The 15,472-nt window shown below is 51.8% G+C and overlaps 1 protein-coding gene across 1 annotated transcript; it reads left to right on the forward strand.

Moving 5' to 3' along the window:
* Positions 1-2,778: 2,778 nt before the first annotated feature.
* LOC147646597 (maestro heat-like repeat-containing protein family member 7) lies at positions 2,779-6,082 on the forward strand. Its single transcript, XM_086873283.1, has 9 exons — positions 2,779-2,910; positions 3,177-3,291; positions 3,464-3,601; positions 3,815-3,991; positions 4,128-4,283; positions 4,442-4,543; positions 4,914-5,016; positions 5,297-5,353; positions 5,644-6,082. Exons 1-9 carry the CDS (start codon positions 2,837-2,839, stop codon positions 5,841-5,843), a joined length of 1,122 nt encoding a protein of 373 aa, XP_086729409.1. The 5' UTR covers positions 2,779-2,836; the 3' UTR covers positions 5,844-6,082.
* The last annotated feature ends 9,390 nt before the right edge of the window (positions 6,083-15,472 follow it).

Here is a 15,472-nt window from a genome sequence, read left to right on the forward strand (position 1 = left end):
GGTGACAGGGCCACGCCACAGTGCTCGGTGCACGCGACGGGTCAGGACGCGCCAGAGCGGTGCTGTGAGGAGCCCCCGCACAGCGCACTCCTTTGTGTCGGACCTGGAGCTTTTCTGAAGCACTGTTCCTACAGGTGACCTCGAGGCCAGACCACAGGTCTTGCTGACTTGTGGCCTTCCCGAGGCTTCCTTCTTAAGGTTCTCTTGAGGGCAGACCGTGGGACTTGGTGACCCGGAGCTTTGCCGACGTGTCGCCAATCCCTGCAGTCTCTGCCCTTGAGACCAGACCACAATCCCTGTTGAGGAGCCTCCTGTCCTTGTGGCAGGAGCCCTCAAGACCCAAGTGCAGGACTCGCTGTCTTGCAATCTTGCCAGGACTTGAGTCTTGCAGGTGCCTTCCAGGCACGACTGCAGGACTTGCTGACTCCGAGCTTTTCTGAGCCATCTCTCCTGCAAGCAGCCATAAATCCAGTCACTGCCATGGAGCAGCGACCCCCAAGAGTGCCCAAGTTGGCCTGGCTTGAGGAGGAGGAAGAAGAAGGCTCTGGAGCTGTCCTGGCACAGGAGTCTGAAGAGGTGCAGGAGTTCCAGGCACCACAGGAGGGTGAGTTGCAGAGCTCGGCCTTAGGGCTAGTGCCTGTTGCCAGCTTGGCCCCATCCCATTCCATGCCATGCCATCCCCTGTTGCTGTTCCTATGGAAAGGATGGGAGAGTCCGAAAGAAGATAGGGAGCAGCGACCCCCAAGAGTGCCCAAGCTGGCCTGGGTGGAGGAGGAGGCGGAGGAGGTCGAGGAAGAAGGCCCTGGAGCTGCCCCAGCACCAGAGACCGAAGAGGTGCAGCAGTTGCAGCCGCTGGAGGAGGGTGAGTGGCAGAGCTGGGCCACAGGGCTGGTGCCTGCGGCCATCTTGGCCCCATCCCATCCCATTGCATCCCATCTCATCCCATCCCACACTGTCCTGTGGACACACACCCATGGACAGCACAAAAAAGGGGCTGGGGCTGCCCCCGCAGCAGTGGCCGTGCTGCATCCCCTGGGGTATCCGCGGGACTGTCCCTGCCTGGGGAACGCAGGGCTGGGCTGTGCTCTCCGGCCTCTCCCGCAGCCCCTCAGCTCTGGCTGCTCTTTGCCAGATGCAGCCATGGACGGCACACAAGAGCAGGACACCGCCCGTGGCCGCTTCCGCAGAGCAGCGCAGGTACCTGCAGCCATCCCCACCTGTGCTGGGCCTGCTGGCACTGCTCAGCCCAGCACTGCACTTGGAGCACTCCATGCAACTTCCCTGCCTTCCTGCCCTTCTCCTACAGTTTCTTTACCAATTCATCACGAGAATTGGCAAGGAAGAGACCAGTCCCATGGACACTGAGGTCAAAGCATCCTCAGAGGTCTTGGCAGAACAGAGCAGCGCTGCCCAGCTGGATCTGCTTGTAGAGTCAGCTCTTTTCAATCCAGAGCAAGTAAGCAGCCTGTGGCCAGCCTTTGATCCTCCAGCAATTGCTTGGCTTTCCCAAGCCACGCCTGCTGCTCACTTGAAGCTTTTGAGGCCATGGCAGTGGGCTGGAAGAGAAGCACTTGTCTGGGGAAGAAGCTGGGCACATTGCTGACTCCCTCTGCTAGCATTCCAAGTCTCCCTGTGCCTTCTCCAGGTGCCCGGCGTGGTGAGGTACATCCACCAGTGGCTCATGGCCAATGAGGCTGCTGAGCACAGGATGGACTGGGCCCTGATGCAAGTGGCCGAGGCAGAGCCCGATGATGTGGCCATCACTCTCCTGCGGGTGGCCCCAACGTGTGACAGGTATGGGGCCCAGCTGGCCCAAGGCCTCAGGGCTCCCCAGCCCATCACCCTGTACAGCCCGGCCCAGGGCTGTGAGCAACACAGACTTGCAGGGCCCTCTGGCTGCTCCCTTTGCCAGCCCTGCTACAAAGTCGGCCCCCGAGCCCGCTGCCGTGCTGCCAGCCTGCCCCTCAGGGGCCTGTCCCCACAGGGCTGGGCTGCCTGGCTGCTGCTGCTGCTCAGGGGCAGTGGGCACAGGCAGAGCTGGCGGCCAGCTCAGCTCCCCGCTGCTGCCCAGCCCACGGTGCTGTGTCTGACCCCGCAGAGCTGCTATGGCCATGTGGACGACCATCTTGCTCTCGCCCTGGATTTCAGAGGAAGTGACACCGCTCCTCATCAATGTGGTGGGGAGCTGGCCGCAGAAAAACCTGGGCACCTCTGATGGGGACAAGACGGCTGTCTTTTCCCTGACTGTGAGTTTCTGGAGCTGGCCTTTGCTCACTGCAAGGCCGGCCGCCTCTCCAGCAGCTCTGTTGCCTCCTTCCCCCACTGCATCTCCCTGCTTCAGGCACTGGCCACAAACCTGGCCTAGGGGCAGCTTCAGGGCCACCAGGCCCGCTGCTCCCCCTGCGTCTGCCCCGGCCTCTCCCTGCCACGCTCAGGCCCTGCCACACGGACGCCCCGGCACTGAGCGCTGTCTCGGGCTGCTTTGTCCTCTGCAGGCAACTCTGGTGATGTGGAAGATCCTCCAGGGGCCCTGTTGCCCACAGATCCTCACAGTCTATTTCCCCCGCCTCTTCGTGCATCTGCTCTTCCAAACGTACTTCAGTACTTTGTATATGACAGAGGACGTCCATACCTTCTGGAAGGAATGCCAGGAGCAACACGGCCTCTCCACCAGCCCCAACAGGTGCTCCATGCCACTCCTCCTGTCCCTGCCACTTCCCCAGCCTCGGAGCCAGCGCTCCCAGCGTCACCTGGGCTTTGCTGTGCACACAGGTTTGCAGTGCAGACCCTGAAGGCCCTGCTCTGCAGTCTCCACTTGGAGCATGTGGTGGTGGCAATGGAACGCAAGCGTGGCTGGGACACGCTGCTCTGTGCTGACACCCACCACTATGCCGTGGGTCTGCTGGCCAGGTGAGCCCCCCTTCTCCCCACTGCCTCTGGCATTTGTGCCCCCTGCCCGGGATGCCCCCCACAGTCCCCGTGGCCATGGGCCTGAGGGCCTCGTCAGCGAGGGATGGCCAAGGAGACTGCAAAAGGCTGCGAGAGGAACCTGTCCTGGAGCAGCCACATCTCAAGGGCCCTAATCGCCTCACAGGGTGCTGGGGCAATAGGACAACTGTGTCCATCAGTCCTCCGCACCCTTGCTGAGACTCTTTCTGCCATTTTCCGCCTTCCAGGGTAATGCGCCGTGCATCCATCCACTTGTGCAAAAGCATCTTAAGCTACCTGCTTGAGGTGCTCAGCAAACCGTTGCCACTCTGGGATGTCTCTGCCATGGCATTCCTTGTGGAGGTGAGCCTGATGGCCAGCACTACCTCGCTCAGCTCCCTGCCAGCCCTGTCCCCTGGCAAAGCCACAGCTGCCTGGGACGGCACCTGCGCCCTGTGCTGCTGCCTGAACCCAGCCCTGCGCACTTCCAGGCTCCTGCCGGCCGGCTCCCCTCTCACTGCCCTGTGCCTTTCAGCTCCTAGATTGCCTGGACTTGAGTGACTGTGGTGACAGCCTAATGGACATCTTGTATAAGTACCTGTGGTACAATTCCACAGAGATGCATCACCAGGTGCTCAGGGCTCTCCTCCTGCTAAAGGACCGTCCCTCCATGGTGAGAAGGGGGCAGCAGCTGAAGCCGTGTGGGCAGCATGAGGCTGGGCAATGCTGTCACTTGGCCTTGGCTGGCCTTTGCCTTGCGCGCTGAGGCAGCTCCTCGCAGCTCTCCTGCCTCCTGCTTCAGCTGCCCGAGTGCTTTGGGACAGCCCTTTGGCCTCTGGGCCCTGCGGCAGCTGCCCGGGCTTTCACACCCTTGTGTTCTGCACAGGCCGAAAGAATTCAGAGCCTGACAGGAAGACTAGTGCACCTCCTGTGGGACTTGGACAGTGACGTGGCCAGGATGAGCACTGCTCTTCTGAGCCATATTTTCCTGAAAGAAGACACCCCAATATCCTGGCGCAGGGCCCTGCAGCTGGCTGAGCCGCTCCTGAAACTCCTGGACAATGTAAGGCTCTGTGCCCCAGCCACGGCCACTGCCTGCTGCCCGGACACTTTGTGCCCTGTGCATTTGCAGACCTGTGCCGATGTGGGCCATAAGAAGCCAATGATAAGGTCATTTTTCCTTCCTTCCTTTCATACAGCCTGATAGCCACGTGCAGCTGCTCTCCATGTCTCTCCTTCAAAGAGTGATGTCTTCGGCAAAAGAAGAAGGAAGAAAGCCCCTGAAGGAACGAGTGTACCAGAGCCTGCTCCCACTCTTTTTCCACTGCCAAGATGAGAATCGGCATGTGGCAGAGGTGAGGACTCCTGGGCTGCTGCTGCGCCTTGGCAGGGGGCTCAGCTGCCTCCTGCCCTGACGCAGGCTTGCAGGCTGCAGCCTCCTCCAGCCCTTGGCACTGGGACACTCCTGTGCCCTGCCTTGTGGGGCCATTTGCGGCTCTCTGCTGCTCCCCAGGCCTCTCGGACAACGCTCCTTCGCGCGGCTGACTTCCTGAAGAGGCCAGACCTGGAGAAAGCTGTGAGGAAGGAGAAGCTGTGGAAGTTTGCCAAGCTCGTGGTAAGGACAGCCTGGAAGTCCCAGCCTCAAGCTACAGAAGCCCCCTGGCCCCGGTGGTCGGTGTGTGGGGCTGGCAGCTGTGCCCCTGCCCACTGCTGCAGCCGGGGGCCGCACGGCTTCTTCTCCAGCCGCCTGTGGCCCCGAACCGGGTGCCGATGGAGCCCCAGCCCAGCGGGGCTGCGGGCCGGGCCGGCACCGCGGCTCCCCGGGCAGCAGCCGGCCCTCTGCCCCCTCCAGAGCCCGGCGCCAGCAGCTGCTGGCCGGGCCTCAGGGCTGGCCGGGCACGGGAGGCCGGGACTGGCCGCAGGCAGCAGCGCCCGGCCGAGGGGCAGAGCCCGCGCCAACCCTTCCCTCCTGCCGCTCTCTCCAGCTGGCAGACCACAGGATCCCCTTGGCCGAGCACCTGCGCCGGGCCCTGCAGTACCTGCAGGACCCACAGGAGACCCTGCGAGCGACGGCCATCAGGGTCATCGGTGAGTCCCGAGCCCGGGCTCCCTCCCCGCCCCGCCGCAGCTCGGCCCCAGCCCCGGCTGCTGCCCCGGCAGCGGCACCCGGGCCCGGCGCCCTGGAGCCCCGGCTGCCCTCGGGGCTGCTGCTGCCGGCCTCTGGCAGCCGTGCCCTTGGGCTGAGTCAGGATGCGGCAAGGGCCCGGGCTGAGCCCTGCCGGGGCAAGAGGCCCTGTGGCCACAGGGCTGGCAGCGCCGCTGGCAGGGAGCTGTGCTGCTGGGACCCTGACAGGCTCTGTGTTCTCAGGGATGGCCGGGGAGCAGCTGAGGGGGCAGCACGCAGAGCTCCAGGTGTTGTGCAGAGGTGAGCCAGGGCAGCGGGCTGACAGCAGTGGCTGTCGGGGGCAGCTGCAAGCCCTGGCCAGGCTGTGGAGGGCTCTGCTCCCTGTGCCGATGAGGGGCGGCGTGGGCATAGCACAGTGAGATTTCAGGACCACGTGGGGCATTTGTGGCCAGCAGCTTCGGGCTGACCCCCTTGGTCCCTGCTCCCTCCTGGCCAAGGCAAGAGCTGGCTGGCATGGCCCTGGCAGGGGGCTCTCGCTGGGCCCCCGCAGCTCTGGGGTCTGAGCGTGGCTCTGTTTGTCTCTCTTGCAGCCCTCGAACGCCTGACGGAGGACAGAAGCGGTGCCGTGTCAGACCTGGCACTTGAGACGCTGTATGTCCTCCGGGCCATCCAGAGTGCCCGATATTCCATCCTCCAGAGGGTGCACGATCAATTCCTCAGGGCATGGAGGACACGGCCTCGTCTGTCGGGCCTGGGCTGGCTGCGCTGCTGGAGATGTGCTCAGCGCTGATCTGGGACGTTCTGTTTGCTGGGGCCACCTGGGCCAGCCGGGAGTTTTTATTTCATAAGGATTGTTTTCTTCTATTTTTTTCTTTTTAGTATGTACATAATATAGGATATGTTAGGGCTGAGAGGCTCTATCTTCTGGGGCCACATGGGCCATCTGTTATTTTTTTTTTCATAGAGATTATTCTTTTCTTCGTTTCGTTTCCATCTAGTATGTAAATAATATAGGATATGTTATAAACCACAAGAGTCCCAAGACCTTTCTTTTGCTGCCCAGGTTGTGTGGGGCATAGGGGAAGAGAGGGAAAAGGGTTCTTGTGCTCAGCAACCTGCCGGGGCGTGCAGTGGTGCAGGGGAAATGGCCAGAAGCCCCTTGGCCTTTGGTGGTTGTGCTGAAGCCACAAGCCCTGTGGCAGGCAGGAAGCGCCATCTGTGTCCTGCTGCCCGTGTGTTGCTGCCGTGATGGCTGAGGAGCTGCTGGAGCTCCTGTGGGGCTGCGGCGCTGCTGCCGGGCCAGGCTGGGGGAGCCCCTGAGGGCACGGGGTGCTGGGAGGCTGTGAAGGGATGAGGGGCTGCGGAGGCCCAGACGGGACAAGGCAGTGGGAAGGCACGAGGGGGATGTGTGAGGGAGTGGGTGGCAGGAGGTTCCAAGGGGACAGAAGGCCCTGGAGGAGCCGGGGTGGTGGAAAGCCCTGAGGAATTGGGTGTCAGAGGCCATAAGCAGCCCCCGGGCAGCCGCCTCTTCCCTGACACCCGGCTGCTCCGGTGCTTCCCCAAAATGTCTCCCAGGCCTGCAGCAGAAGGCCTGGAGGCTGGGACACCACCCCAGCGGGAGGGTGGGGACAGCCCGAGGTGCCCAGGCTGGGCTGGCTGGGGACATGGAGGGCAGGGAGTGCTGCCAGGCCACGGCCACTGGGTGCCTCCAGGAAGGGGCAGTGGGCAGAGGCAGGGCTGGCGGCCAGCCCGGGCCCTCGCGGCTGCCCAGGCCACGCTGCTGTGACCGAGGCCCCCCTGACGCAGAGCTCGGGGCCCACAGAGCTGCTGCCACCATGGGGAGGGTGGCGATGTCTCCTCCAGCAGGGCTGCCCAGTGGCTGCTGCCCAAGCAGCTCTGGAGCCCACAGAAACAGCAGCAGAGTGTGCCCAGGAACAGCAGCAGCCCCAACGTCGGCACCTGCGCACTGCGGCGTCCGCAGCAGCCGGGTGCCAAACAGGGGGAGGCTGTGGGCACAATTGCCTTTGCTTTGGCAAAAGGCTTCAGCAGAGTTGGCCACAATGGCTTTCTCTTCACTTGCAGCCTTACAACAACGCTTGCCAGCTTCAGCTGCAGCCTGTGCCCGTGACTGACTTGGATGGCCGTGCTTGAGGGCGAGCTCGCCTTCCACACTCAGGTGTCCCAAGGCAGAGGCACTGGCACCATCCTGAGAAAGAGAGAGAGAGAGAGAGAGAGAGTCTGATGGGGCAGGAGGCCTGTGCTGCAGCTGCCCTCCCTCTCTTCTGTCCAGGCACCTTAAAGACACATGAAACCAAATCCTGGACTTGCTTGGAACAATGGAAGAAGCAGCATGTGCTGAAAAAAAGCAGGGACTTACACGGCTCAGTTTTGCTCTCCACTTGGGCAATCCCAGAATCCCTGAGCACTTGGTGTTGCAAAGTATCATCAACATCATCCAGTCTCCAAGCACACTGCCATGGGCACAGGTGGTGTGCAGGCAGAAGGTGTCACTAGAATTGGGAGAACACTTTTCCATGTTGACCTTTTCCTCTCCTGGATTTCAAGCAAAGATGAAAATATCATCTGGTGAATGACAGGTGAATAGTGTAGCTCACAGAACTAGGAGTAGGAGTCTCCAGTGGCCCATGGTGTGTCCATTCAACCATTGTTAGATTGTCCAGTTGGAGCTCAGCGCGGTGCAGCCCGGGCAGAGGCACCAGGCTGGTCCATTTCAGCATCCCAAAGTCTTGGTGGCTCCCTGTGCACCCGTTGTCTCCTGAATCCATTCTTGAACTCCCAGTTACTGCTGTGCAGGACATGAGAACACAGGAGCAGCTTGTTTGGCTCATTCTTGCCTTTGCTGCTCCTGCCTAAAGGAATCATCAGGACTATATGCTGATGGAATGGGATCGCCAAACAGCAGGGACTTTGTCTGTAGGGTCTAAAACTAAAACCTTGTCTGACTGCTCAGACACTCTAAAATCCAGGGTGAGAATGACAGCTTTGGTATGGAAGAATCCTAGAAATCTTGACTTGTGATTTTTCTAGTCAAGGATTTGAATGCCAGTGTGGAAATTACCAAAATATTCAAACTTGTTTTCATTGGCAACCGCTTTGAAATGGCATCAGCACACCTCCAGGGGACAGGGTATGACAGTGGGGACAGTACTTGGCAGCTCATGGCTTCAGATGTGGGAGGTAAATATTTTGCCTAGGTACACATTTAAGTTCGAGTTTTCCCAGGGTTTGGATTGACTGGTCGTTGCAGGTAACTTTAATCAATGCAAAAGGATGTAAAAGCAGAGTTTCTGGAGAATGTGCACTAGGGAGGAAATAGGGAGAAAACCTTGAACACAGCCAGCAGGCTCTGGAAAAATTTATAAAAGTTAAAATTAAAAATAGATGTAGCTCTCTGACTGTTCAGGCAAGACTCTTTGTGTCTGGAGTTGATCGTAAGATGCTTTAAAATCTTAGGAAATTCAGGAACTCAGAAAGAATTTAGGCTTGGCAAGCCCTGGGAAAAGTAGGCCCGGGGAAATGTTAGGCCTTGTGCTTGCTAAAGATCATGTGAAACTGCATCTGTGTAATCAATATATGATAAATGATACAATTGTTAGATGTGATTAGATATAATTATTGTTTAAAGAACATGAGGAACATTGTTAGGGGGCTGAGGTGGGATCACGAGAAATCCATGCTTGGGTAAAAACAATGCATACAATAGAACAATGTAAGTTTAATAATTAATATCTAAGTTGTATAACGATAGAGTATAAAACATGTTCAACTCAAAAGCAAGATGGGTCAGATTTGGGTCTGTGTACCCCTGACACCCAGAGCTCTTCAATAAAGCACCTTCATATAATCATTGTGTGATGATGTGTGTTCCTGAACTCTAACATTTTGGTGCCCCAGATGGGACCTTGTGAGTGCTGCTGAGCGAGCTCGCGACCTGATCCTGCTCCAGCCGGCACCGAGGGATTCTCGGGGAGCCCATCGGCCGCGACCGTCTGCGCTGCTCACAGCGTCCCCAGGAGAAGAGGTAAGGTGCTTTCACTTTGGTTTGGGTGCCTGCCAATAAGACGCAGCAAAAGCTGCGCTTGGTTGGGCTAAAGGAATTCCTGTTGGGATTGCCTGGGCACCGTCCGTCAGACGACTGCGAAAGCGTTGCAGGTTCGGCATTTGTGGTGTATTGTAGTTGTGACATGGAGAAGCTTAAAGGGGTTTTGGGCAGCAATGCTCTCATAGCAGGAACTTCTCCTTTGGGGTGCTTCTTAGCACATTGGAAACAAGGTCACTTTGGGGAAGAATTACATAAGGCTAAATTGATTTTGGCGAGATCTCCCCATGGAAAAACACTCCAGCGTCCCCCCCATCTCATCTGTTGGTAGTGATAACCTCCTCTGCTCTCTTTCTTTACTTTGTTTTCTTTATCTCTCTCTCTCTCTCTCTCTCTCTCTCTCCCCCTCCTCTATCACATAACACTTGTTGTCACTAAAATAAATGTACATTATTGCTGTTGTGATTTAAACTGAAATCTTTTTGTGTTCTTTTTGTCCTCTGAGATCAAAGAAACTTCTCGCGACTCCCACTGGCGTTAGCGAATCATGACATTTAAACTGGAGTCACAGACAGGATTTCTGACAGACAGAAGGGGCTGCAGGTTTGTTGTGCAGTCTGTATTAGGGGAAAGATGTTTTGCTCCAGCCGCACCCAGCCCGACACTCCCAAGAGAGTGAGCGGTGTCTAGAAAGCAAGGGGGGCAACTCGAATTTCCCACAAACTGCACACGCTGAGGTGAAAAGCACCCCACACTCACTTGAGGGCTCTGTCTGCAGAATTTCACAAAAGATCTCTTAGTGCAAAAGGGTGGGAATGTTTTTGTTGTTGTTGTGTGTGTGAATTTTGAGTGCTTGGTGTAGTGAAGAGACAATCAGAATTTTAAACTGAAAGAGTGCCTCCTGAGCAGATTTGGTCTTTTTACCCACACAGGGAAGCAAAAAGCAGTGTGTGTGTGTGTGTGTGTGTGTGTGGGTGGGTGGGTGTGTATAATTGAAGTTTATACCTCCCTGTAGTGGTTTTCCCTTTGTAAAAATGACTGAAAAGGGCAGTGCAGAAGTTAAAGCTGCATTTTATGCTCTGTTAGCAAAACACAATGCCAGACCTTCTCCAAGAGGGAAAAAGTGGGCGCTTAGTTACTGGTTTAATTTGGAAAATGTGATTGATAGAGTATGTTCTTTACAAGGTGAAAGAAAATTTAAATTGGTCAAAAATCAAACTCTACTCTGCTCAGTTTTGGGAGCTTGTTTTACAGCAGCTCCAAAAACTGGCTTTAAGGAAAGAAGTGAGGAAAGAACTAGAATAGACTTCTTCTAAAACCTAATTGAAATTTTGCAAAAACAATTCAATGAAGAAAAGAGTAAGATCCATCTGTTGCGAGCAGCCCTCCAGGATGAAAATTCAAAAATGCTGACTCGCTAAAAGAAACAGAAGAGGGGGAAACCCCTCTCCTGAATCAAATTTACCCTCCAAAAGAGCTAATTCATTCCAGTAGAAATGATGGACCTGTAAAAATGGCAGAAGAAAAATCAGAGAAAGCAAAGGTGTTAGATGCATTGGTTCTCTTAAGGAAAACCCAGACAAGAGAAAAGAAATCTCTCACTGCCGGTATTGGTGGTCACTGGAGATAAAGAAGGGGGTCCCCAGCAAGGTAATAGATGGCTTCTCACTTCAAAGTTGAGTGAAGTTGTTTCTAATTGGCACTGTCCCAAGTTCATTGTATGGAATGCCCCATTGGATAACCCAGCACAGCTCCACAGGCTCTGGGCTGTGAGCCAAAGCCGTCTCCTTCTCAGCTTCTGGGAATGGAGCCCAAAGAGCCTCAGAATCAGGGAAACTGGGAACTCTGCCTCTCCTGGGTGAGCAGAGAGGCAGAGGTTGCTTTTATTTCAAATGCTCACTAGAGATAACAAAACTGGAGACATACTGATTACAGCAATAGTGTGTAGAGAATATTTGAACAGAAGGTGGGCATGATATTTTAGTAAAGGCCTGTCTGCACAAACCAGCCTTTGGTATAAGTTGTGATATTAAAGGCTCATGTCCTTGAAACTTTCCTGAAGCAGAGAGAATGAAGCAAAACAACATCCTTGTGTATAAGAGAAAAAATGTAAACCTGTGTGGATTAACCAAGAGTAACTTGCTTAGCCCGGGGACCCTGTAAAACCCTATAAAAGTGTGCTGAAGATAGAAATAATCGATGTTCTCCATACTTCTGTGAAGACTAGGCTGAATAGTCTGAGCTGTTTCTCAATAATAGTGGGTCCTATACATCCACTTTTTACTTTTGTAGTTAACACTGGAGGCCAAATTTCTGTGTTGACCAATAAGGACTAGTGCAGGATTTGAGAGTAACAAATGGAATAACTAAAGATATTTACCCAGTGGTAGCTAATCCTTGCACTTTGTTAACATCTATAAAAGAGAAAGAGAAATGGTTTACTGTACTTGATTTAAAAGATGCCTTTTTCTTCATACCCCTTGACAAAAAAAGTAGGTAACTGTTTGTCTTTGAGTGGGAAAATCCAGAAATAGGAAGGAAAACTCAGCTCACCTGAACATGACTCTGACAAGGATACAAGAACAGTCCAACCCTATTTGGAAGCCAGCTGGGGAAGGAGCTGGAGATTTGGACCAAGAACGGGCAAGTAGTGAGAAAACAATACCTGCTGTTACAGTATATTGATGGTGTACTGATAGCTACAGAAGAGAAAACAACCTGCATAAAGGTACCAATTGAAATTTGAAATCAGCTGGGAATGGGAGGATATAAGGAGTCTAAAGAAAAGGCACAAATTGCCTGGCAGACTGTGATTTCCCTGGGATGTGAAATCTCACACAGGCAATGTAAGCTGGGTACTAATTGTATTCAAGCTATTTGTGCTATTGCAGAACCCCAGAACGTGCATGAGCTGCGAGTCTTCCTTGGGATGACAGGGTGGTGCTGCCTGTGGATCATGGACTATGGACTAATTGCAAAAGCCCTGGATGAGGCCCAGAAGACGCAGCCGTTTACCTGGGGCAGAGCACAGAAGGAGGCCTTCCTCAAACTGAAGGAGGCATTGACAACTGCTCCGGCGTTCGGATTGCCAGATTTGTCCAAAGATTTCCAGCTCTTTGTGCATGAAAGACTACACCTAGCACTGGGAGTGCTGAGCCAAGGTTTGGGAAGCTGGGAAAGGCCGGTAGGCTGCTTTTCCAAACAGCTTGACAAGGGGAGTGCTGGATGGCCTTCATGCCTGCGGGCAGTTGCAGCCAGCGTGATGCTGCCACAAGAAGCCAGGAAACTCACCATGGGTAGACACATAGATGTCTGTGTGCCACACATGGTGAGCACTGTTTTAGAACAAAAGAGGGGCCATTGGCTATCTCCAAGCAGGATGATGAAATTCCAGGTAATCCTGACTGAGCAGGATGATGTCACACTAAAGACAACTGACCTCTTGAATGCAGCTCTGTTCCTGGGTACCACAACTGAAGAAGGCCCATTAGAGCATGACTGTGTAGAAGTAATAGAGGACACCTATTTGGCAAGAGAAGACCTGAAAGACATCCCACTGGAGCAAGCAGAGTGAGAGCTATTCACAGATGGAAGCAGCTTGGTGGAGAACGGGACCAGATACGCTGGATATGCGGTAACAACAGTCAGTGCAATGGTGGAGGCAAAAGCATTATCAGCAAATCCATCTGCCCAGAGGGCAGAACTGGTTGCCTTAAGCAGAGCACTAGAATTGAGTAAAGGGAAAAGGGGAAACATCTGGACTGGCTCAGAGTGTGCTTTGGAGTAGTGCATGTCCATAGAGTGCTGTGGAAGGAAAGAAGACTGCTGTCTGCTCAAGGCACACACATTAAACATCAAGATGCAGTCCTGCAATTGATAAAAGCAATACAAAAACCTGAACAAGTAGCAATTATGCACTGCAAAGGACACCAATCAGGAAACTCCAAAATTTGTGAAGGGAATTGAAAGGCAGACTGGACAGCTCGACAGATTGCTCGAGAAGTGCAAAGAACAATGGCATTGATATCTTTAAAAGTTAATGTATCTCAATTTAATTTGCCTCCAAAACAAATATATTCAATAGGAGATGAGAAATTGGGGCATTTGCTAAATGTTTTGAGTTTTGAGACAATTTAGGGAATTTTGCGGGATTTTCATGGAATTTTGTGAGAAATTGAGGAGATTTAGGGAATTTCGTGTGATTTTTCTGGAATTTTTGGACCTTTGTGTAGATTTTGTTGGGTGTTTCTGGAATTTGTTAAGGTTTTGAGGAGATTTAGGGAATTTTGTGGGATTTTTCATGAATTTTTTTTATATTTGAGGACATTTTGTAGGATGTTTGTGGAATTTGGTAGGGTTTTGAAAAAAGTTCGGGATTTTTGTGAGATTTTCTGGGATTTTGAGGTAACTTGAAGAATTTTGAGGGATTTTTCTTAGATTTTCTGTGAATTGATGTAGATTTCGTGGTATGTTTCAGGAATTTGGTTGGGTTTTGAGAAGATTCAGGGGATTTGTGAGATTTCTCTCGAAATTTGTGGGGCTTATAAATTTTGTGGGATTTTTCTTAAATTGTGTGGACATTTGTGGAGATTTTGTGAGCTGGTCCTGGAATTTTGTGGGATATTGAGGAAATTTAGTGATTTTTGAGAAATTCTTCTTGAATATTGTGGACATTCGTGTAGATTTTGTGGGATGTTGCAGGAATTTGGTAGAAATTTGAGAAGATTTAGGGAATTGTGTGGGGCTTTTCCAGAATTTTGTGGGATTTGGAGGAGACTTGAAGAATTTTGAGGGATTTTTCCTAGATAATGTGGAAGTTTGTGGAGATTTTTTTGCGACGTCTCTGGAATTTTGTAATGTTTTGAGAAGATTTAGGGAAGTTTGTGGCATTTTTCTGCAATTTTGTGGGTCTTTTCCAGAATTTTTTGCGATATTGAGGAGACTTTGTGGGATGTTTCTGGAATTTTGTGGGATTTTTGTGGGATTTGTACGAGACATGAAGAATTTTTGGGGATTTTTCTTAGATTTTTTTGGAAATTGTTGGAGATTTTGTGAGATGTTGCAGGAATTTGGTTGTGTTTTGAGAAGATTGAGGGAATTTTGTGGGATTTTCCTGGAATTTTGTGGAATTTCTCTAGAATTTTGTGGGATATTGAGGAGATTTTATGAGATGTTTGTGGCATTTTGAGGAGACTTGAAGAATTTTGTGGGATTTTTCTTGAATTTTGTGGCAATTTGTGGACATTTTGTGGGATGTGGCTGGAGTTTGGTCGAGTTTTGAGAAGATTCAAGGAATTTTGTAGCTTTTTCCTGGAATTTTGAGGATTTCTCTTGAATTTTGTGAGATTTGGAGGAGACTTGAAGAATTTTGAGGGAATTTTCTTAGATTTTGTGGGACATTTGTGGAGATTTTGTGAGATGGTTCTGGAATTTTGTGGGATATTGAGGAAATTTAGTGATTTTTGGGGGATTTTTCTTGAATTTTGTGGACATTTGTGGAGATTTTCTGGGATGGTGCAGGAATTTAGTTGTGTTTTGAGAAGATTTAGGGAATTTTGTGGGATTTTTCTGGAATTTTGTGGAAATTCTCTAGAATATTTTGTGATATTGAGGAGATTTTGTGGGATGTTTGTGGGATGTTTGTGGAATTTTGAGGAGACTTGAAGAATTTTGAGGGATTTTTCCTAGATTTTGTGGAAATTGTTGGAGATTTTGTGGGATGTTGCTGGAGTTTGGTAGGGTCTTGAGAAGATGGAAGGAATTTGGTAACATTTTCCGGGAATTTTGAGGATTTCTCTTGAATTTCTTGGAATTTGGAGGAGACTTGAAGAATTTTGAGGGAATTTTCTTAGATTTGGTGGAAATTTGTGGGGATTTTGTGAGATGTCTTTGGAATTTTGTAATGTTTTGAGAAGATTTAGGGAATTTTGTGGGGATTTTCCAGAATTTTGAGGGACTTTTAAGAATTTTGTGGGAGTTTTCCTGAATTTTGTGGAAATTTGTTGATATTTTGTGAGATGGTTATAGAATTTTGTGGGATATTGAGGAAATTTAATGAATTTTGTGGGATTTTTCTTGAATTATGTGGACATTCGTGGACATTTTGTGGGATGTTACAGGAATTTGTTAGGGTTTTGAGAAGATTTAGGGAATTGTGTGGGGCTCTTCCAGAATTTTGTGAGATTTTTCTTTGATAATGTGAAAATTGGTGGAGATTTTGTGAGACGTCTGTGGAATTTTGAAATGTTTGGATAAGATTTAGGGAATTTTGTGGCATTTTTCTGCTATTTTGTGGAATTTCTCTAGAATTTTCTGTGATATTGAGGAGATTTTGTGGGATGTTTCTGGAATTTTGTGGG

Source organism: Cyanistes caeruleus, unplaced genomic scaffold (assembly GCF_971803275.1).
Source record: "Cyanistes caeruleus unplaced genomic scaffold, bCyaCae1.hap1.1 HAP1_SCAFFOLD_91, whole genome shotgun sequence".
Lineage (NCBI taxonomy): Eukaryota > Metazoa > Chordata > Aves > Passeriformes > Paridae > Cyanistes > Cyanistes caeruleus.